The 23,118-nt window shown below is 39.1% G+C and overlaps 1 protein-coding gene across 4 annotated transcripts in view; it reads left to right on the top strand.

Annotated features, from left to right (window-relative positions):
- The window catches only part of LOC114098188 (L-lactate dehydrogenase C chain), a 42,656-nt gene extending 20,061 nt beyond the window's left edge, over nt 1-22,595 (top strand). For all 4 annotated transcript variants that reach the window (XM_027942303.2, XM_071616347.1, XM_071616348.1 and 1 more), the window contains exons 6-8: nt 10,673-10,790; nt 16,311-16,434; nt 21,942-22,595. In XM_027942303.2, coding sequence (XP_027798104.1) covers nt 10,673-10,790; nt 16,311-16,434; nt 21,942-22,106 — 407 coding nt within the window. In that variant the 3' untranslated portion in view covers nt 22,107-22,595. The remainder of the gene's footprint in view (nt 1-10,672; nt 10,791-16,310; nt 16,435-21,941) is intronic.
- Nucleotides 22,596-23,118: the final 523 nt, after the last annotated feature.

Genomic DNA, 23,118 nt, shown 5'->3' with positions numbered 1-23,118 from the left:
GGGTTAGTTACTGAGAGTTATTGTGATTCTTTGGCAGTGTCATGTTTCCTTGTGTTTTTTCATGTTTATTGTGTCCCTGCACTGTTATCTATACATCTGGTAGAGTGTCCCTGCACTGATATCTATACATCTGGTAGAGTGGTCATCTTTTTAGATTTTATGGAGTGACTTTTCTTGGGAAATATTTTTACCTTTCCTAATATGTCCCAGGGATTGCTAATATGTCAGTTGGGTAGGGTGTATAGTTTCTGAACAGTTTCTTCAACTCTAATCAATATCATTGATGCCTATGAGTGCCTTGGTGGCCAAGGCAGCAGGAGTCTGCAGCTATCTAAGTTGAGTGTGGCCTCCCCACTAGGGATGGGGGCAGGGGCACTATACAGTGTGTGTAGACAAGGGCTGTTCAAGAATGACCTCCATTTGAGGGGCTGGGTTGGAGGCTAACTGGTCTCTACCAGGTGGCCTGTGGCTTAGTCTGCACTGGGAATGAGATCACTACAAGATCAAGGGTATGAGGGGCTGTCTGGGCTCTAATACAGGGAACATAGCTATTTTTCGGGGCCTAGATTCTGTACATCTGGAGTCGGGGTGCTATACCTACCAGTGTGAGCATAGTACAGTGGCACTGGAGCCTTGAGGATGGGATGATATGATGAACTATGGCTCCCAGTGCAAGATGTCCTGTATCATGGCTCTAGTCTTAAAATGACACCATACAGCAGTAGCCTTGGTTCCAGGGGTGAGGGTAGGGGCTGGAGGTGGCAATGTTGGGCTCCTTTGAAAGAACAGTGAATTTTGTCCGCCACAGGCAGCTCTCTCCACTGGGTTCAGGGATTGTGAGACTACAGGATTCTCCAACAGCAAAGATTGTGGGTGTCCTTAGGTGCCTCTTGTTTGCCTTTTTCACTCCAGAGGAAGTCTCTCTTGGTTCTGAGCTATTCATGACTAGGGAAACATAGCTGCAGAAGTAGATCATCTTGTTCCTATTTTATGTCCTGATCCTGAGTCTGTGTGCTCCAGCACTCTTTGCTGTACTCCAGTGCTCCCCACATATGCTCAGAATATAGTTGTTTATTCCTTTGTTGTCCTTTGAGTGTGGGTAGCATGGGGGCAAGCATTGTGTTCCTCCAGTCAGCCATCTTTTTCATGTTCCTTTTCTTTCCATATTTTGTTTTGTTGTTTTACTGCTCACAAAATAGTCTTTTTGATGTAAGCAAAAATAACCAAAATGGTTTCAGCTCCATAATGAAAGTACAAATAACTGGGATGGGGGCAGACTTCGTGGATCAGCTATGCCTTTTATTCAGCAGTGGAATCATCATCTGGTGGACAGACACACTTTCCTGATGGAAAATGAGCCCCTGGCTAAAGGAAGAATCTGTGCTTATATATGCTACACTGAGAGGTGACTTTATTATTGACAGTGTGTGTCAGTTTGGGCACTCAGGAAACAGGTTATGAGAGTTTGAAACTTGTTTTTACTGGGCAAACTTGTTTTACTGGGTCAGTGTTCAGTGCTTATCTTTTCCCCTTCAGGGTCCCATTGTACTATCACTGGGAAAGAATTTATTTGTGGAAGGATTTTGGCTTCTTCCAAAAGACTGCCATTTTAGGCTTGATGGATATCTCCTTCCCAGGGCTTGTCTTGGGGAAGGATCAATGTTATGGATGTTTGGCCTTCTTCCTCACTTCCTCTTCCCAGGCCACACTATTTTGGGGTTTGTCATTTTCTATATCTTACACATGAAATATATAGCGGTTTTTAAAATCAATCTGAATATTTGTCTTCTCTGGAGCATTTTAATTTATTGTGACTTTTCAACATCTTTATTAAGATATAATTCACATATTATAAAATTTACTCATTAAAGATGTACAATTCACTGATAATTAGTATATTTGCAGAGTTACATAGCCATCACTATAATATAATTGCAGAATATTTTCATTATTAGGAAAAGAAGCCCTTGTTCTTACCCCCAGCCCCAGGCAACCACCAGTCTGCTTTCTGCCTCTATAGATTTGTTTATTCTGGATTTTTCATATAATTGAAACAATATTGACTTTAACTATTAAGGCACCACCAACCTCTCTTCTGAATTTAAACCTTTAATCTCTGATACATAGTTACAACATTGTACTTCTTACACTATTCTCTAATTGTATCATATGTATAAATCTGTTTTTTTCAAAATTACAGTGAACCTACTGAAAACAGGGATCATTTGTTCATTCAGTTGTTTAGTCAAAATATTTAATGTACCTAGTTCCAACCACCTGGGAGGCTGAGCAGAAAAATCCTTTGATGCTAGCTTGGACAATATAGTGAAACCCTATCTCAAAAAAAAAAAAAAAAAGTGTTCTCTTTTCTTTATACTCCAAGAATTATAATAAATAGTTTTTATTTGAGTTGGACAGATACTTCTTAGTCCAATTCCTTAATCTGACTCTGTTGCCTGTGTTTATTATTCTAACTCATAACTCAGCTCTTCTTCCTGAAGAGGCCATTAAAAGATAGTTTTATCAGAAATATCTTAATATCTCACACTTAATATTCCATAATTTTATTTTATTATTATTTTTTTAATTTTTTATTGTTGGCTGTTCAAAACATTACATAGTTCTTGATATATCATATTTCACAATTTGATTCAAGTGGGTTATGAGCTCCCATTTTTACCCCATATACAGATTGCAGAATCACATCAGTTGCACATCCATTGATTTACATATTGCCATACTAGTGTCTGTTGTATTCTGCTGCCTTTCCTATCCTCTACTATCCCCCCTCCCCTCCCCTCCCCTCCCCTCTTCTCTCTCTGCCCCCTCTACTGACATTCGTTTGTCCCCCTTGTATTATTTTTCCCCTTCCCCTCACTTCCTCTTGTATGTACTTTTGTATAACTCTGAGGGTCTCCTTCCATTTCCATGCATTTTCCCTTCTCTCTCCCTTTCCCTCCCACCTCTCATCCCTGCTTAATGTTAATCTTCTTCTCATGCTCTTCGACCCTACTCTGTTCTTAGTTACTCTCCTTATATCAAAGAAAACATTTGGCATTTGTTTTTTAGGGATTGGCTAGCTTCACTTAGCATAATCTGCTCTAATGCCATCCATTTCCCTGTAAATTCTATGATTTTGTCATTTTTTAATGCAGAGTAATACTCCATTGTGTATAAATGCCACATTTTTTTTATCCATTCATCCATTGAAGGGCATCTAGGTTGGTTCCACAGTCTAGCTATTGTGAATTGTGCTGCTATGAACATCGATGTAGCAGTGTCCCTGTAGCATGCTCTTTTTAGGTCTTTAGGGGAATAGCTGGGTCAAATGGTGGCTCCATTCCCAGCTTTCCAAGAAATCTCCATACTGCTTTCCAAATTGGCTGCACCAATTTGCAGTCCCACCAGCAATGTACAAGTGTACCCTTTTCCCCACATCCTCGCCAGCACTTGTTGTTGTTTGACTTCATAATGGCTGCCAATCTAACTGGAGTGAGATGGTATCTTAGGGTGGTTTTGATTTGCATTTCTCTGACTGCTAGAGATGGTGAGCATTTTTTCATGTACTTGTTGATTGATTGTATGTCCTCCTCTGAGAAGTGTCTGTTCAGGTCCTTGGCCCATTTGTTGATTGGGTTGTTTGTTCTCTTATTGTCTAATTTTTTGAGTTCTTTGTATACTCTGGATATTAGGGCTCTATCTGAAGTGTGAGGAGTAAAGATTTGTTCCCAGGATGTAGGCTCTCTATTTACCTCTCTTATTGTATCTTTTGCTGAGAAAAAACTTTTTAGTTTGAGTAAGTCCCATTTGTTGATTCTAGTTATTAACTTTTGTGCTATGGGTGTCCTATTGAGGAATTTGGAGCCCAACCCCACAGTATGTAGATCGTAGCCAACTTTTTCTTCTATCAGACGGTGTGTCTCTGATTTGATATCAAGCTCCTTGATCCATTTTGAATTCACTTTTGTGCATGGCGAGAGAAAGGGATTCAGTTTCATTTTGTTGCATATGGATTTCCAGTTTTCCCAGCACCATTTGTTGAAGATGCTATCCTTCCTCCATTGCATGCTTTTAGCCCCTTTATCAAATATAAGGTAGTTGTAGTTTTGTGGATTGGTTTCTGTGTCCTCTATTCTGTACCATTGGTCCACCCGCCTGTTTTGGTACCAGTACCATGCTGTTTTTGTTACTATTGCTCTGTAGTATAGTTTGAAGTCTGGTATCGCTATACCGCCTGATTCACACTTCCTGCTTAGCATTGTTTTTGCTATTCTGGGTCTTTTATTTTTCCATATGAATTTCATGATTGCTTTCTCTATTTCTACAAGAAATGCCGTTGGGATTTTGATTGGCATTGCATTAAACCTATAGAGAACTTTTGGTAATATCACCATTTTGATAATGTTAATTCTGCCTATCCATGAACAGGGTATATTTTTCCATCTTCTAAGATCTTCTTCTATTTCTCTCTTTAGGGTTCTGTAGTTTTCATTGTATAAGTCTTTCACCTCTTTTGTTAGGTTGATTCCCAAGTATTTTATTTTTTTTGAAGATATTGTGAATGGAGTGGTTGTCCTCATTTCCATTTCAGAGGATTTGTCGCTGATATACAGGAATGCCTTTGATTTATGCGTGTTGATTTTATATCCTGCCACTTTGCTGAATTCATTTATTAGCTCTAATAGTTTCTTTGTAGACCCTTTTGGGTCTGCTAGGTATAGAATCATGTCATCTGCAAATAGTGATAATTTAAGTTCTTCTTTTCCTATTTTTATGCCTTTAATTTCTTTCGTCTGTCTAATTGCTCTGGCCAGTGTTTCGAGAACTATGTTGAACAGAAGTGGTGAGAGAGGGCATCCCTGTCTTGTTCCAGATTTTAGAGGGAATGCCTTCAATTTTTCTCCATTTAGAATGATGCTAGCCTGAGGCTTAGCATAGATTGCTTTTACAATATTGAGGTATGTTCCTGTTATCCCTAGTTTTTCTAGAGTTTTGAACATAAAGGGATGCTGTACTTTGTCGAATGCTTTTTCCGCATCTCTCGAGATGATTATATGGTTCTTATTTTTAAGTCTATTGATGTGGTGAATAACATTTATTGATTTCCTTATATTGAACCAGCCTTGCATCCCAGGGATGAATCCTACTTGATCATGGTGCACAATTTTTTTGATATGTTTTTGTATCCGAGTGGCCAGAATTTTATTGAGGATTTTTGCATCTAGGTTCATTAGAGATATTGGTCTGTAGTTTTCTTTCTTTGAAGTGTCTTTGTCTGGTTTAGGTATCAGGGTGATGTTGGCCTCGTAGAATGAATTTGGAAGTTCTCCCTCTTTTTCTATTTCCCGAAGTAGCTTGAAAAGTATTGGTATTAGTTCCTCTTTAAAGGTTTTGTAAAACTCTGCTGTATACCCATCCGGTCCTGGGCTTTTCTTAGTTGGTAGTCTTTTGATGGTTTCTTCTATTTCCTCAATTGATATTGGTCTGTTTAGGTTGTCTATATCCTCCTGACTCAATCTGGGCAGATCATATGACTCAAGAAATTTATCTGTGCCTTCACTATCTTCTAATTTATTGGAGTATAAGGATTCAAAATAATTTTTGATTATCTTCTGTATTTCTGAAGTGTCTGTTGTGATATTGCCTCTTTCATCCCGTATGTTAGTAATTTGAGTTCTCTCTCTTCTTCTCTTCGCTAGCATGGCTAAGGGTCTGTCGATTTTGTTTATTTTTTCAAAGAACCAACTTTTAGTTTTGTCAATTTTTTCAATTGTTTCTTTTGTTTCGATTTCATTAATTTCAGCTCTGATTTTAATTATTTCTTGCCTTCTACTTCTTTTGCTGTTGTTTTGCTCTTCTTTTTCTAGGATTTTGAGATGAAGTATGAGATCATTTATTTGTTGGTTTTTTCTTTTTTTAAGGAATGAACTCCAAGCAATGAATTTTCCTCTTAGAACTGCTTTCAATGTGTCCCATAGATTCCGATATGTTGTGTCTGTGTTTTCATTAATCTCTAAGAATTTTTTAATTTCCTCCTTGATGTCTTCTATAACCCATTGATCATTCAGTAACCTATTGTTCATTCTCCAAGTGATGTATTCTTTTTCCTTCCTTCTTTTATCGTTGATTTTCAGTTCCATTCCATTATGATCAGATAGGATGCATGGTATTATCTCTACTCCTTTATATTGTCTAAGAGTTTCCCTGTGACATAATATATGATCTATTTTTGAGAAGGATCCATGTGCTGCTGAGAAAAAAGTGTAACTGCTTGATGTTGGGTGGTATATTCTATATATGTCAATTAAGTCTAGGTTATTAATTGTGTTATTGAGTTCTATAGTTTCCTTATTCAACTTTTGTTTGGAAGATCTGTCCAGTGGTGATAGAGGTGTGTTGAAGTCTCCCATGATTATTGTATGGTGGTCTATTAGACTCTTGAACTTGAGAAGAGTTTGTTTGATGAACATAGCTGCACCATTGTTTGGGGCATATATATTTATGATTGTTATGTCTTGTTGGTGTATGGTTCCCTTGAGCAGTATGTAGTGTCCCTCTTTATCCCTTTTGATTAACTTTGGCTTGAAATCTATTTTATTTGATATGAGTATGGATACTCCTGCTTGTTTCCGAAGTCCATATGAGTGATATGATTTTTCCCAACCTTTCACCTTCAGCCTATGTATGTCTTTTCCTATCAAATGCGTCTCCTGTAGGCAGCATATTGTTGGGTCTTGTTTTGTGATCCATTCTACTAGCCTGTGTCTCTTGATTGGTGAGTTTAAGCCATTAACATTTAGGGTTATTATTGAGATATGGGTTGTTGTTCCAGCCATATTTTTTTTATTTATGTTACTAAACATAGTTTGTTTTCCTCTTTGATTATTTTCCCCCCTTTAGTGTCCTACCTCCCACTGTTGGTTTTCATTGTTATTTTCCATTTTCTCTTCCTGTAATATTTTGCCAAGGATGTTTTGAAGAGATGGTTTTCTAGCTGCAAATTCTTTTAACTTTTGTTTATCGTGGAAGGTTTTAATTTCATCTTCCATCCTGAAGCTTAATTTCCCTGGAAACACAATTCTTGGTTGGAACCCATTTTCTTTCAGTGTTTGAAATATGTTATTCCAGGATCTTCTAGCTTTCAGAGTCTGTGTTGAAAGATCAGCTGTTATCCTGATTGGCTTACCCCTAAATGTGATCTGCTTCCTTTCTCTTGTAGCTTTTAAAATTCTCTCCTTATTCTGTATGTTGGGCATCTTCATTATAATGTGTCTAGGTGTGGGTCTCTTATGATTTTGCACATTCGGCGTCCTGTAGGCTTCTAGGATTTGGGGTTCTGTCTCATTCTTCAAGTCTGGGAAGTTTTCTCGTATTATTTCATTGAATAGGTTGCTCATTCCTTTGGTTTGAAACTCTGTCCCCTCCTGTATCCCAATGACTCTTAAATTTGGTCTCTTGATGTTATCCCATATTTCTTGGATGTTCTGCTCATGGTTTCTTAACAGTCTTGCTGAGCTGTCTATGTTCTTTTCAAGTTAAAATACTTTATCTTCATTGTCTGATGTTCTGTCTTCTAAGTGTTCTACTCTGCTGGTAGTATTCTCAATTGAGTTTTTAAGTTGGCTTATTGCTTCCTGCATTTCTAGGATTTCTGTTTGTTTGTTTTTTATAACCTCTATTTCCCTGTATAGTTGATCTTTTACTTCTTGGATTTGTTTATGTAATTCATTGTTGAAGTGATCTTTCATTGTCTGATTTTGCTGTCTGATGTCTTCCTTGAGACTCCAGATCATCTGAAGCATGTATATCCTGAATTCTTTATCTGACATTCCATCTGCTGCAGCTATTACCTCTTCTAACGTTGAGTTGACCTGCATTGCTTGTGGTCCTTTCTTTCCTTGTCTCTTCATACTGTTCGCGTTCCTTTCTATTTGGTGAAACTGTTGTGCTATTGAATTTTCCCCCTATATATTTATATTGGTCTTGTATAGTTGCAAAGTCTCCCTCGCAGGCGCGGGCGGCAGCTCTGCCCCTCCTCCAATTGGGGCAATGTGCCTACCACGCCGGGAGGCCGCTGGGCCTGCTCTGCCGGTCGGTAGCAGGTCCGCCGACCTTGCAGGCGCAGGCGGCGGCTCTGTCCCTCTGCGGGCCGCTAGGCTTGTTCTGTCAGTGGTCGCAGTTCTGCCTACCTTGCAGGCGCGGGGGCGGGGGCGGCTCTACCCTTCCTCAGGCCACTGGGCCTGTTCTGTCTCTCGGTTGCAGGTCTGGCCTGTTCTGATGGTGGTCACAGTTCCGACTACCTTGCAGGAGCGGGGGGGAGGGGGCGGCTCTGCCTCTCAGCAGGCCGCTGCTCCTCTTCTGCCGGTGGGTCGCAGGCCCGCCTACCTTGCAGGAGTGATTGGAAGCTCTGTCCCGCCGCGGGCCACTGGGCCTTTTCTGTCAGTGGTCACAGTTCCCCTACCTGGCAGGCGCGGGGGGTGTGGGGCGGCTCTGCCCCTCAGCAGGCCGCTGGGCCTGCTCTGTGCGTGGTCACAGTTCCCTCTACTTTGCCGGCGCAGGGGGAGGGGGCGGCTCAGCCTCTCAGCAGGCCGCTGCTCCTCTTCTGCCGGTGGGTCTCAGGCCCGCCTACCTTGCAGAAGTGATTGGAAGCTCTGTCTCGCCGTGGGCCACTTGGCCTTTTCTGTCGGTGGTCACAGTTCCCCTACCTGGCAGGCGCGGGGGGTGTGGGACGGCTCTGCCCCTCAGCAGGCCGCTGGGCCTGCTCTGTGCGTGGTCACAGTTCCCTCTACCTTGCCGGCGCAGGGGGAGGGGGCGGCTCTGCCTCCCAGCAGGCCGCTGCTCCTCTTCTGCCAGTGGGTTGCAGGCCCGCCTACCTTGCAGGAGTGATTGGAAGCTCTGTCCCGCCGCGTGCCACTGGGCCTTTTCTGTCGGTGGTCACCTTTCCACTTACCTGGCTGGCGCGGGGGATGGGGGGCGGCTCTGCCCCTCAGCAGGCCGCTGGGCCTGCTCTGTGCGTGGTCACAGTTCCCTCTACTTTGCCGGCGCAGGGGGAGGGGGCGGCTCAGCCTCTCAGCAGGCTGCTGCTCCTCTTCTGCCGGTGGGTCGCAGGCCCGCCTACCTTGCAGGAGTGATTGGAAGCTCTGTCCCGCCTTGGGCCACTGGGCCTTTTCCGTTGGTGGTCACCGTTCCACCTACCTGGCAGGCGCGGGGGGTGGGGGGCGGCTCTGCCCCTCAGCAGGCCGCTGGGCCTGCTCTGTGCGTGGTCACAGTTCCCTCTACCTTGCTGGTCTCCATAATTTTATTTTTAGAAAAATGTTTTTGACTGGCATTAATTTCAATATAGTTAGTATTCTATTTGGAGTGATTTTCAAATTTAAAACAAATTTTTATTTAATTAATTAATTTGGGAGGGGGTTGTCAATGGACCTTTATTTTATTTATTTATTTACATGTGGTGCTGAGAATTGAACCTCACACCTGCCAGGCAAGCTGTCTACCACTGAGCCAAAACCCCAGCTGTAGGGGTCTGGGGAAAAATAAACAAACAAAAATAAAGGTATTGTGTCCAACTACAATTAAAAAATAAATGTTTAAAAAAAAAAAAAAACCTCCCGTAAAACAAATTTAAAAAAAAATTTTTTTTGGTAGTTGTGGATGGATAGAATGCCTTTATTTTACTTGTTTATTTTTATGTGGTGCTGAGGATTGAACCCAGTGCCTCATGCATGCTAGGCTAGTGCTCTGCCACTAATCTACAACCCCAGCCCACCAAAACAATTTTTTAAAGTGTACAATTAGGGTATTTTCTTTGTAACAATACAAAAACCTTGGAAAGCTTTAGGTTTGATTACCATCTTTCTTTATATATGTAGTTATTAATTTCTTATCTGGTTCCATCCTACTTTTGTATCCTCTAAACTAGTTATAATTATTATTTTTTGAATAATCAATGTTTGGTTTAATTTATGTACATTTGCTGATTTTTATTGCTTTATGTCCTGCATCTAACTCCTTCCTCTGATTTTTATTTTTCTTTCTGAACTGTGTCCTGTCCTGTCAGTGTTGTTTATATTAAGGTGTTTGGGTTTTACCTCATTCCAGAATGATGGTTTAACTGGATATGAGATTCTGGATTGGCAGTTATTCCCCCTTAGTTCTTTTTACTATTTTATTGCTTTATGTCCAGCATCTAACTCCTTCCTCTGATTTTTATTTTTCTTCCTGAACTGTGTCCTGTCCTGTCAGTGTTGTTTATATTAAGGTGTTTGGGTTTTACCTCATTCCAGAATGATGGTTTAACTGGATATGAGATTCTGGATTGGCAGTTATTCCCCCTTAGTTCTTTGTTACTATTGAAAAGTGTTAATTTGTTATTCTTTTCCCTCTAATTTCTTATAATATTGTATCTTTCTTATTGGTCCTTATTTTTTGTGGAATCTGCATTTTGTATATTGCTTAAAAATGCCTCCTCTCCCACACAGTTACCAATTCTACTATATTTTCTCTAACACTTTATAATGTTATTTCTTTTAATTCCCTCTTTTGTCTATTTGAAATGTATTTTTTAATATATGGTGTAAGATTGTAATTTAACTTAAAAAAAAAACACTTAACTAAAATAACTCATGCAATATTGGCCAGAAGAATTTATTCTGAAATACATTTTTTTTAGTGCCCTTGTGGAGTGGAGTGAATGTTGCTGGTGTTCCTCTGAAATCTCTGCAACCTGACTTAGGAACGGACTCAGACAAGGAACAATGGAAAACAATCCATAAACAAGTTGTTGAAAGGTAACAGTACTCATTCAGTTTTTTAATATAATAATCAACATTAATAAATTTCACAGCTAGGCATGGTGGTGCACGCCTGTAATCCCAAAGGTTTGGGAGGCTGAGATTAGGAGGATCACAAATTCAAAGCCAGCTTCAGCAACAGTGAAGCACTAAGCAACTCCTGAGCTGCTGGGATTACAGGCATGTGCCACCGTGCCCAGCCCCAGCCCTTTTTATTTATTTATTTATTTTTAAATTTTATTTTGAGACAGAGTCTCACTAAGTTGCCCAGGCTGGAATTCTCCTGTCTCAGCCTCCTAAATAGCTGGGATTACATGTACCACTATGTCTGGCTTCTGGCCAAATTTTTCCATAGTTGATTACATTAATCAGAAGTTTTGGATCAACTTCCCTAATATCTTTTCACTTTGGTAGTCATTACTGATATGTTTAATTTTCTTTAATTTCTTTAAGGGAATCTGCAAACTCTGGTAAACCACATAGCTTTGAATGAGAGATTAAATTAATGTCTAGCAAACAAAACATTAGTTTTATAGTATTGTTTCCTATAATTTTCAACAAGGTCCCTTTATTGGATATTTTCAGTAGTAAGGACCATTGAAGACCATTTCCCAGTAAATTCAGGAATCTATGTGGCCTGGAGTCATAACTAGACTTCAGCCACTAAGAAACATGTTTTAACCAAGTGTTATGAAACAGCCATTTACTTTCCATAGAGATGTCACAGTGTTGGACTTTTCATCTTTCCATTCCCTAATAATTATACTACGAAGAATGCTAGTCCCTTTTTAGTTTGAAACATTGTTTCTTTTCTATTTATTTATTTTTTACTGGGGAGTGAACCCAGATGCCCTTAACCACTGAGCACATCCCCAGCCACTTTTTGTATTTTATTTACAGACAGGGTCTCACTGAGAAGAGCCTCGCTAAATTGCTGAGGCTCGCTTTGAATGCTCAGTTCTCCTGCCTCAGCCTCCCAAACTGATGGGATTACAGGCCTGTGCCACCATGCCTGGCTGAAACATTGTTTCTGTAAGGTAACAATGATTAAATTCACATTTCCTACTGAAGTTCTGTGTGATTTGAATATCAAGTAGTGCAACACTTTACAGATCAGATCTCATTCAGTTAATGTTCTCAACTTGCCATGTCCAAAATTAAATTACTTGCTTCTTGACCATTTTGAAAAGAATCTGTACTTATAAACAATCCTCAGAGCCAGGTGTGGTGGCGCTCACCTGTAATCCCAGCAGCTCTGGAGGCTGAGGCAGGAGGACTGCAAGTTCAAAGCCAGTCTCAGCAATTTAGTGAGGCCCTAAGGAACTCAGTGAGACCCTATCTCTAAAAAAAATTTAAAAAAAAAATGGTTGGGGATGTGGCTCAGAGGTTAAGTGCCCCTGGGTTCAATTCCTGGTATCAGGAAAAAAAAAATCCTCAGGATTGTATTTGTCTAAAAGCTTTTATTTATTTATTTATTTTAAATTACATTATTAGTCTCTGATTTGCCAGTCCTAACCCAAAATGGCAGGGGAGAGACATCATGATTTAATAGATGTTTCTTTCTGTCCTAATAGAGCATTCAGTTTATAATATAGATTGGTTTTGGTCTTAAAATACCAGCCTTGATACTACTTGTTCTTTTATTCTCTTTCCCCTTGCTCTTAAACTATTAAGAGCTATTTTCTCTATCAATTTTAAAATATATAATCTAAATTTTTATGTTTTTTTAAATTTTTGATTTTAATGTATTACTACATGTTAATGGGGTTCAATGTGATATTTTAGTACATGCATATGGCATGCACTGATCAAATTCATCGTCCCTTTATCTATCTTCCCCTCTTTCAACCTCTAGTAATCATTATTCTACAGTCAGATTGACCCCCTTTTTTTTTCATCTTTCATATGTGAAAGAAAACATGGTTCTGATTGTTCTGTGTCTGCCTTATTTCACTTAATATCATGTCCTCTAGTACTATACATTTTGCTGCAAATGACAGGACTACAATCTTCTTTATGGCTGAATAATAGTCTTTATTTTCTTTATCAGTCATCCATTGATGGGCACTTAGGTAGATTCCCTATCTTAGCTGTTGTAAATAATGCCACAATAAATATGGTGTGCAGAATTTCTTTTGTATGCTGATTTAATTTCCTTTGGATATACACCCAGAAGTGGGATATATGAATCATGTGGTAGATCTGTTTTTAGTTTTTTGAGTATGTTTAATGCTGTTTTCCATAATTTACATTCCTACCAACAGTGTATGAGATTTCCTTTTTCTGTTCATCCTTGCCAGCATTTGTTATTTATTGATTGATGGATAATAGCCATTCTGACTGGAGTGAAATGATATCTCATTGTTGTTTTGATTTGTGTTGCACTGATGGCTAGTAATACTGAGCAGTTTTTCCCCATATATTTCTACTTTGCCTCCTCATTTGGCAGGGGGTGGAGGGGGGGAGTACTGGGGATCAAACCAGGGACATTTTACCAATGAGTTACATCCCCAGTCCTTTACATTTTTAATTTTGAGATATGCCTCACTAAGTTGCTGAGGCTGGCCTTGAACTTGTAATTTCCCTGCCTCAGCCTCCCATGTCTCTGGGATTACAGTTGTATGTCACCACACCTGGTTTGTATTTCTTCTTTTGATAGTGTCAGATCATTTGCTCATTTTTAATTGATTACTTGTTTTTTTTTGTTGTTGTTCAGCATTTTGAGTAATATATTCCAGGTATTAGTCCTTTGTTAGATGGATAGTTTCTCCCATTCTGTAGGTTGTGTTTTTACTTTGTTGATTTTTTTTTTTTTTGCTATATAAACTTTTAAAAATACAGTCCCATTTGTTTATTTTTAATTTTTGTTTCCTGTGCGTTGGGTTCATATCCTCAAAGCCATTGCCTATACCAGTATCTTAAAAATGTTTCCTCTGTTTTTTCTAGTAATTTCATGGTTTCAGGTTTTAAATTCAGGTCTTTGATCCATTTTTAGTTGAGTTTTATGTAGGGTGAGAGTCAGGAGTCATGTTTCAATCTTTTGTATTTGCATCAACAGTTTTGTTTTCATCAATATGATTAACAGCAACAAAAGCATTATATTTTCTTTATCAATTTTCTTCTTTCTTTGAACCGATCTTAGTTATTCCTGAAAGATAGCTGTCATCCAGATCTCACTGGTCTGGATTTGTCCCCAGTTATCTAGTGCATTACTTTGTTCATTTTAATTCATAGACAGTAGGCAATTATCCAACCAATTACTAGGCAAAACCTCTATCCCTTTCCTTTTACTTACCCTACAGAGTCTTAGTCATATTGAACGGAGGGCCTAAAAATGCTTTTGACATGAATCAGCATGGTCTCTAATAGAGGCCCTGGTTTTGGATTGATAGTAAAAGCACAAGACAACACAATAGGCATGTGGTCTGTATATACACCAGCTTTATACAACCATGTGTATTATGTGCAGTCCTTTAAAACTTCCTGAGTGGTTATAGGATGCCGCAGTCTGGCTGGGCACAATCAGGAGCCACTTGTCAAAAGAAACTAACTTTATTTTTAGAACCACACACCAAACCACACAGCTCCTCAGGAAAACCCCTCAGAGCCTCAACTGCCACCACCGGCTATCCACAAGCCTCTCTCTCCCCCACCAGCTTCTTTTCACCTCCCACAATCCTCCTGCTCTTGAGGCCGATTGGCTGGGTCACGTGGGCAGAGCCAAAAAGTCCCCCAATGAGCAGCTCCGTGGTCTGAAAGGGCAGGGAAACAGTCCAATGAGCATCACCGCAGAGGAGCCAATCAGCTAGATGTTGCTGGGGCGAGGAGCCAATCAGCTAGATGTTGCTGGGGCCGCTGTGAGCCAATCATCAGCCGGCAGCTGGATTGCTGGCAGCTGGCTCGGGCCCCTTCGGCTGTGGCTCTCAACAATAGGATCTTCTGATATAAATGATGATGCTGTATATTGTGTTTCCTGAATCATTTCTTAAAGCTAATTAAATTTAGTGCTAAGTTGAATCCTCTTTGTTCTGTGAGTTTGTCGGTCCAAACCTGAGACCACTGTTGGAGGCAAAGCAAAAATATAATACATGTTTATTGCAGAAAATTTGGAAAAGTATAGAGAAGGCTCACCTGTAAACCTTTCATTTAAAAATAATCATTATTAATAACTTGGTGCATTGATACTATTCTAAAGTTTTGATAAAATTAAAAAAAATTTTTTTTTTTTTTAGCTATAGTTGGACACAATACTTTGGTTTATTTATTTTTAATGTGGTACTGAGGATCAAACCCAGAGCTTCACATGTGCTAGGTGGGCACTCCACCCCTGAGCCGCAACCCCAACCCCTAAAAATTTGTTTTTCATAAGAGATAAAAAAGTATTAATGTTTAAAAGACTGTTATTTTTTTCTTTTATTTATTTATTTTTTTAGAGAGAGAGAGAGAGAGAGAGAATTTTTAAATATTTATTTTTTAGTTTTCGGCGGACACAACATCTTGTTTGTATGTGGTGCTGAGGATCGAACCCGGGCCGCACGCATGCCAGGCGAGCGCACTACCGCTTGAGCCACATCCCCAGCCCTATTTTTTTCAATATTTATTTTTTAGTTGTAGTTAGACAAAATACCTGTATTTTTAAATTTTTGTTAGAGAGAGAGAAAGAGAATTTTTTAATATTTTTTAGTTTTCGGTAGACACAACATCTTTATTTTACTTTTATGTGGTGCTGAGGATCGAACCCAGCGCCCCGCGCATGCCAGGCAAGTGCGCCACTGCCTGAGCCACATCCCCAGCCCCCTTTATTTTGTTTATCTATTTTTATATGGTGCTGGCAGGGCTTCGCACATGCGAGGCAAGTGCTTTACCGCTGAGCCATAACCCCAGCCCCAAAAGACTGTGTTATTTTTTAAAAAATATTTTTTAGTTGTCAATGGATCTTTTACTTTTATTTATTCATTTATTTATTTGTGGTGCTGAGGATCAAACCCAGGGCCTCACACATGCCAGGCAAATGTTCTACCACTGAGCCACAACTCTAGCCCGAGGACTGTGTTATTTTGAAAATATATTATGAACATTTTTCCATGATCTGTTTAGTGTTGATTTAAGGATATAGTCTTGGGAAAAATATGTATACTTGGTTTACAACTATATAAAGTTTCATTGGTATACCAGTAACAGTTTTAAAGGATCAGATTCTTTCAAGCTGACCAGATTCTTTGTTTGGCTATTTAAGTAACAATATAAAAATATTTAAAAATTGTGGCACATATATCCTACTATTTTGCCTTCATAATAAAAGAATGGTGAATTGATTCTTAAAGCAGATAGTGAAATTTTATGAGAATATTATATTTTGCAATATTCTAATATATGAATAATTTCTAGAAACCTCTAAGAAAGTTTTTAGAGTGGACTTGATATGTATAGTCCCTCAAAATGGATGCTTAAAGGATATTACGTGTTCTCTGAATTGATTTCTTATGAATTTGATTTCCTTCCTTTCTACAACTGCAGTGCCTATGAGGTCCTTAAGCTAAAGGGGTATACCTCCTGGGCTATTGGACTGTCTGTGACAGATCTGGCAGGATCAATTTTGAAGAATCTTAGGAGAGTGCATCCAGTTTCCACTATGGTTAAGGTAGGCTTAAGTTAAAAATTCATTTATCGTTATTTCATTAAATATTTATTGAGTCTACATTATATTCCAGGCATTGTACAAGATGTTGAGAATATAATGATGAATGAAAAAGACAAAGACTGCAACCTACCTGAGTGTAATGACAGAATGTACACATAAAATAACATATTGTTATTATTGTATTATTGCTATGTTATAAAAATAAACATATAATAACAAATTGTGATAAGTGTTATATTGAAAAGCTACAAAGTGCTAAGAATATACCAAAGAAGTTTTAACTACTCTGGTGAAGGGGCATGGTTAGTAGTTAGGAAAGACCTTCCTAAGCTAATAAAATGTGACCTAATTCTAATAATGAGCCAGAATTTATTTGGAAGGCTAGACTTATTATTCCAAGCAGGAGGAAAACTTACACAGAAGATCTGAGGTAGATGTAAGTAGAAGGAACTTGAGGGTTTGAAAAGAAGTTCAGTTACTGAAGTGTGGGGAGCAAGGGGAAAAGTACGTGGTGAGGCTGGAGAAACCAGCAGGGTCAGGCTACCAAAAGCCTTATATAAAGAGTTTGAGGGGCTGGGGTTGTGGCTTCGTGGTAGAGTGCTCACCTAGCACATGTGAGGCCCTGGGTTTGATCCTCAGCACCACATATAAATAAATAAATAAATTAAATAAAGGTATTGTGTCAACTACAACCAAAAAAAAAAAGTTTTGAGTCTTCACTTTAAGAGCAATGCAGTGCAAGGGCCTAGAAATTTTTATTTAAAAAACATTGGTGTTGCTCTGATGGAGAGAACAGATTTAAAGAAGATAAGAATAGATATTGGGAAACTTGTTAAGAGGCTATGCTGTATTCTAGAATAGATAGAATGGAAGTAGTAGAGATGAAGAGAAGTGGGCAAATTTGAGATGTGAAATTCATAAGACTTGGTAATACAGAAAGGTCATTCTTAGGTTTGTGTTTTACACAATGAGCATTGATATTGCTCACCAAGAAGGGAGTATTCAGAGGACTAGGCTTGAAGATGGTGTTTGCAGTTTAGACAAGTTGAATTTGAGGAGCCTTTAATATCATGTTATTAGAATCTTTTGGTTAAAAAAGCAGCTCAAAGTAGCACAAATGAAAAAGAAAATATGTTGGGTCATGTAGCTGAAATGCTAAGGAGGCCTGATTCAGGTGCTCAAAAACTGTGTTACAGAGCTGTCTTTTCTTTCCATTTTCTTGACTCATCCTTTAACTTTATTGGCTTCAGTCTTATGTGGCTTTTTCCATGATAAAAATAGCTCCCAGTAACTGTGGCTTTAGAGCCTGTAATCTAGTCCTCTTTTTGCCTATATTAATTTCCAGATAATTGGACTTTCTGGAATTATATACCCACTCATGGGATACCTGTCGGGAGGAAGGCAGTTCCCAAAAGGAAAAGAGAGTTTTGGTCAATGAAAAAAAAGGAAGAGGTGTTAGACAGATGAAGATATAGATATCCCTTATATATGGTAACTGAAGCTGTGAATTTTATTTTTCTTTGAGACAGGGGTCTTGCTATGTTGCCCTACTGGTCTTGAATTCCTAATCCTCCTGCCTTAGGCTCCTGAGTACCTGAGATGGGTGCACCATCATGCCCTGCTTGATGCTGACAATTTGAATGACATATATAAATAAGAAGAAAGATTGGGCTGAGGATATGGCTCACTGGTAGAGCGCTCGCTTAGCATGTGCAAGGCCCTGGGTTCGATCCTCAGCACCACATAAAAAAAAAAAGAAATAAGTAAAATAAAGATATTTAAAAAAAAAAAAAGAAGAAGAAGAAAGAGATTGAGTCTTGAGAAATTCCAGTATTAACAGCTGAGTTTGTAGTGTGAGACTACAGAAATGTCTAAGAAGTGGTAAACAGAAAATGAAACCAAGAGAACATAGAATCAAGGTAACCAAGGGAAAAGAGCATACTCTAAGATGGAAAGATTCTTCTTCTGTTGTTGATAGATGTAGTGAAGTTTTATAAAAAGAAGATTAAAAATTCTGGCAAGATAAATAGAGGTCATTGAAAGTCTTAGCAGGAGCTGTTTCATGAAGTAGTACTTGGGATGAAGGCCTGATTGGAAGACACCAGGGTTTATTCAGTCTTGGCATTGTTGACATTTGGGCCAGATAATTTTTCATTCTGGGAGTCTGTTCTGTGCAATGTGAGATGTTAGCAGCAACCCATTTATTTATGTTCCCATTTGTTTATTCATTTTCTTTTTCACAATCCATCATGGCAGGAATCTTCTCCCCATTTTGATACCAGTAGCATATCTCCTTTACTAGTTGTGAAAATCAAAACTGTCTCCAGGGGTTGCAGGGATAGCTTAGTGGTAGAACACATGCTTAGTATGTGTGAGGTCCTGAGTTCCATACCCAGCACCAAAACAAAAAACAAACAACTTCAGATATTATTAAATGTCCCCTGGTCAGAAAAAATCACTGCTAGTTGAGAGCCATGGGAGCTGTTTTGAGGTGTTTGGCAATGAAGGTAAGGAGAGAGAGAGAGCAGTAAGTAGAGAAGAAATTAAGGGTAAAAGAAGTTTGTTTGTTTTGGCACTGGGAACTGATCCTAGGGGTACTGTGTTACATCCCCAGTTCTTTTATCTATCTATAATCTATTTATTTATTGGTACTAGGGATTGAACCCAGGGGTGCTTAACCAGTTTCTTTCTTTTTGGATACTAGGGATTGAACTCAGGGGCACTCGACCCCTAAGCCACATCCCCAGCCCTATTTTGTATTTTATTTAGAGTCGGGGTCTCACTGAGTTGCTCAGCACCTTGCTTTTTTTTTTTTTTTCCTGAGGCTGGCTTTGAACTCACGATCCTCTTGCCTCAGCGTCCTGAGCTGCTAGGATTACAGACATGTACCACCATACCCGGCTCCTTTTTTATATTTTATTTAGAGACAGGGTCTCGTTGAATTGCTTAGGGCCTCACTAAATTGCTGAGGCTGGCTTTGAACTTGTGATCCTCCTGTCTCAGAAAAGGAGCCACAGGGATTACAGGTGGAGTTGGTTTGTTTTTAAAGATAAGGTGCTGATGATAAAGATCAGGTAAAGACCAAGAGAGAGGTCAAAGATAGAAGTAGTAAGCAGAGGGGTCTGGGGTGACCAGAGCATTGGTGAGGGTTTTAGCCCTAGAAGGGAAGAGGGAAGCTAGCTGTTGTAATAGGAGGTAGCAAGGAGGGGATAGGTCTGATGCATGTACATTTATAAGTTTGTTGTTGGAAGCATTTAATGATTTCTACCTCTTTAGTAAAAGGAGACAAAAATTCTGATTAGGAAAGGCTCAACGAAGTCAGAGTTGAGAATATCTGAAATAATCTTAGGGAATAATAGGAAATACAATTTGATTTTTAAAAAGTCATGGGCAATACATGACTATAATTCCAGCTACTTGGGAGGCTGATTCTCTTGGGCCCAGGAGTTGGAAAACCAGCCTATGTAACATAGTAAGACCCCAACTCAAAAATAAACAAATACCTGTTTTCAAAAACCACAGAATTACTCTCAGGGTAGTTTTTATATATGTATTTTATTTTGAGACAGGGTCTAAGTTGCTTAGGTAGGGCCTCACTAAATTGCTGAAGTTGGTTTTGAACTCATGATCCTCCTGTCTCAGCCTCCTGAGTTGCTGCAATTACTGGTGTGCACCACTGCACCCAGCTAAGGAATATGCTTATTTGAGGTTGGTGAGCATTAACTTGTAATATTAAATTTGTAATGTAAATTAAAGATCATCTTTTATAGTTATTTCCAGTGACTGGAATGCACAAATGGAGAAAGCAGATAGCTAAATTCATCTAGGTTTGAGTTTTACTTATGGAGTGTGAAAGGAATGGGAGAGACAGATACATAGACCTAGGGGGAAAGGAAGATGGGTGGGAGAGATGGAGAGAGAGATGGGGGGGGGGAGGGTTTGACCTTATTCTGAAGGATCACAGACAAATTCAGTACCTTTGTCCTTGAATGTGATCTGTATACACATGAATACATTATATAAAGCAGAGGCCTTTGACCCTAATGGCACCCAAACTCTGGGAGCTCATATGAAAGCTCCAAAAATCACAGGAGTCAACAGAATGATCAAGGGAAGGAAAGGCAAGTGTGACTATGACCGGAACCTGGCTGAATGGAATGTGGGCTGGCAGTCTGGCAGGACAGTAGCCTTCCATAGCTAGGCACAGACAAGAGTAGGGGGAAATGTGAGAGGGCCTGGTGGCCAGGGGCCCTCAGGGATGACAGTTGGATGATCTGATGGAGCTCATGAGGTTGGGTGTAAAGAGGCTACCAAAATGAGGGAGCATTAGAGAAGGTAGCCAGGGTTCCTCTGTAGGGAGAAGCTACCAGAACAAAACAGGAACAAGGGGTATACCATGTGCTCCTGAGAAAGACCTCAGAAAGGGTAGCATGGCTGAATAGTGCCCATGGACTCTAAGCTAGATTAGGCAGCTAGGAGGCACTGCTTCAGAGGCAATGGACCTGTCCTTCCCTTGATGGAGTTCCTAACAGTTGTTCATTGTTAGACCTATGGAAGAATAAGGCTTTCCCATCATCTTCCATAAACACAGCCCCAGCTCCGAGAGAGGAGAGGTGACGGTTGGGGGCAGAGAGATGTGAGAGGGTCTAGTCTACTGGGTCTTCTTACCTTCCAGGGGTATGTCTGGTGGGTAATATAAAGGTGGCAGAGGCTAGTTTGAATGCCAGGTACATGTGTGGGTTGCCTAGCTGCTTCAGTAGCTTTGGCTTTGGTTGCAGGAGTAGAAGGAACATTGCAGCCACTGACTAGAGGTGCCATGGACCCAGGATAGAGCAGTGTTGTGAGACTGCATCTGTTTCATGGCCCTATCTATCATGGGAGGTTCTAAGTAAGCATAGGAAGAGATGGTGGTTAATGGTGCAGAAGGGCAGGAATATATTCATTGTAGTTGTCAGGGTGGCGACAGGTCTGCTAGTCCTATAAAATTACCTGTAGGCTCCATCAAGGGCTTCACCTATGGAGGCTTGAGATGCCACCTGTATCATCTGTTGTACAAACTTACTGGTGCCCTTTCCTGAAAAGATAAAAGCAGAGCCTTCCCAGTCACTTTCTGCTTCAGTCTTCTCATTCCTCTCCGCCCCCACCCATTTTGTGCCTAGCCTTGGAAGGCCCCTGTCTTGCCAGAATGTTAGCTCATATCCTATGTACCAACATAGGCTGCTCATTCATTAAATAAAATGACCTCATGAAGGACAGCACAGCATCCTTCTCTTTGGACATAAAGATGACCTAGTATAGGATAAAGAAAATTGTACCTTTCTTGGTCCTTTTAAAGGATTCTGCCTCATGTCATTAAAGTTCCATATGGTCAAAGGACATAAGAGTGAACTTGGTTTTGTTGATAGTCACTGCTGCCCTTTGAGTAATTCTTGTTGAGTGTCATAATCTCTTATAAAGTTGCTTTCCTATATTAGGTTAGTAATCAATAATCTAACCTTGTCTTTCAGGGCTTATATGGAATAAAGGAAGAAATCTTTCTCAGTATCCCTTGTATCTTGGGGCGGAATGGCATCTCAGATATTGTGAAGGTTAAGTTGAATTCTCAAGAGGAGACCCTTCTCAAGAAGAGTGCAAATACACTTTGGAATATTCAAAAGGATCTGGAATTCTAAAGCCTTTTAATGTTCCATTGTTTTATAAAACAGAAAATAGAAGATTGTATATTTTACATTTTGAGTGTGTTCTTATCTGATCTGTAAAGAAATTTAAAAAAATGGAGACCTATCATTTAATTCAATTGTCTCAATATTAGAAAGAACAAATAGTGAAGAGATTTTTCCTCTTTATGAATCCCTTATGGCTGTATTCTAATGAGACCCAGTCTTTACAGGTGTAAGTTACACTTTTGAAAAATGTCATATATGTAAGAATTGCCTTTAACTTTAGTAGAAGATGTATAACAACTCTTTTCACAAAACAGAAGTATTTTTTCTAGTACTGAAATTTCATCCTGTGCTTTCTTCTGTTTTGGTACCAGCACATTCACTTATAGTGCTTCATTAACTCATTAATCTATTTATGATATTTATTAAGTATGAATTTTTAAGACCATATATATCATAAAAAATAGAAATATAATTTTATGATGTAAAAAATTTAAGTGAGATGATACATTCAACTCTGTAAATATTATACCAATTTATATAAATTCAAATAGTTGATTTTGTGTCTCTTGAAATATCACATGTGTAGCTTAGACTATCTTCTGGGTCATTTGTTCAGCAAACTACTACTGTGTTTGCTGTAGTGTGGTTAGGTGGTTATGATCTCTGCTCCCAAGTATCCACAGTATTTAGGGTATATCAACTAATTGATTATTGACTAGTGGTAGATAACAGTCAATTAGTAGGTTCTTTTGATGGCCAAGGTATATAAATTTCTCATTATATTATATATATATTATACATACAATATATATTATACATACACACACATACTCTGTATACATACATACATAAATATATTTGTGAAATATTTCCATGATTCCCCAAAGAATTTAGGGCAGCTGTAGGAAATATACAATGAAATAAGAACTAAGAAATCAAGACCAAGTGTTTTAGTTTTTCATTGTAGTGACCAGAATACCTGATACAAACAATCTAAGTTGTTCAGGAGGAAAGATTT

Source organism: Marmota flaviventris, chromosome 9 (assembly GCF_047511675.1).
Source record: "Marmota flaviventris isolate mMarFla1 chromosome 9, mMarFla1.hap1, whole genome shotgun sequence".
NCBI classification, from domain to species: domain Eukaryota; kingdom Metazoa; phylum Chordata; class Mammalia; order Rodentia; family Sciuridae; genus Marmota; species Marmota flaviventris.
Note: the sequence above shows the minus strand (reverse complement) of the source record. Positions and strands in the feature narration are given on the sequence as shown.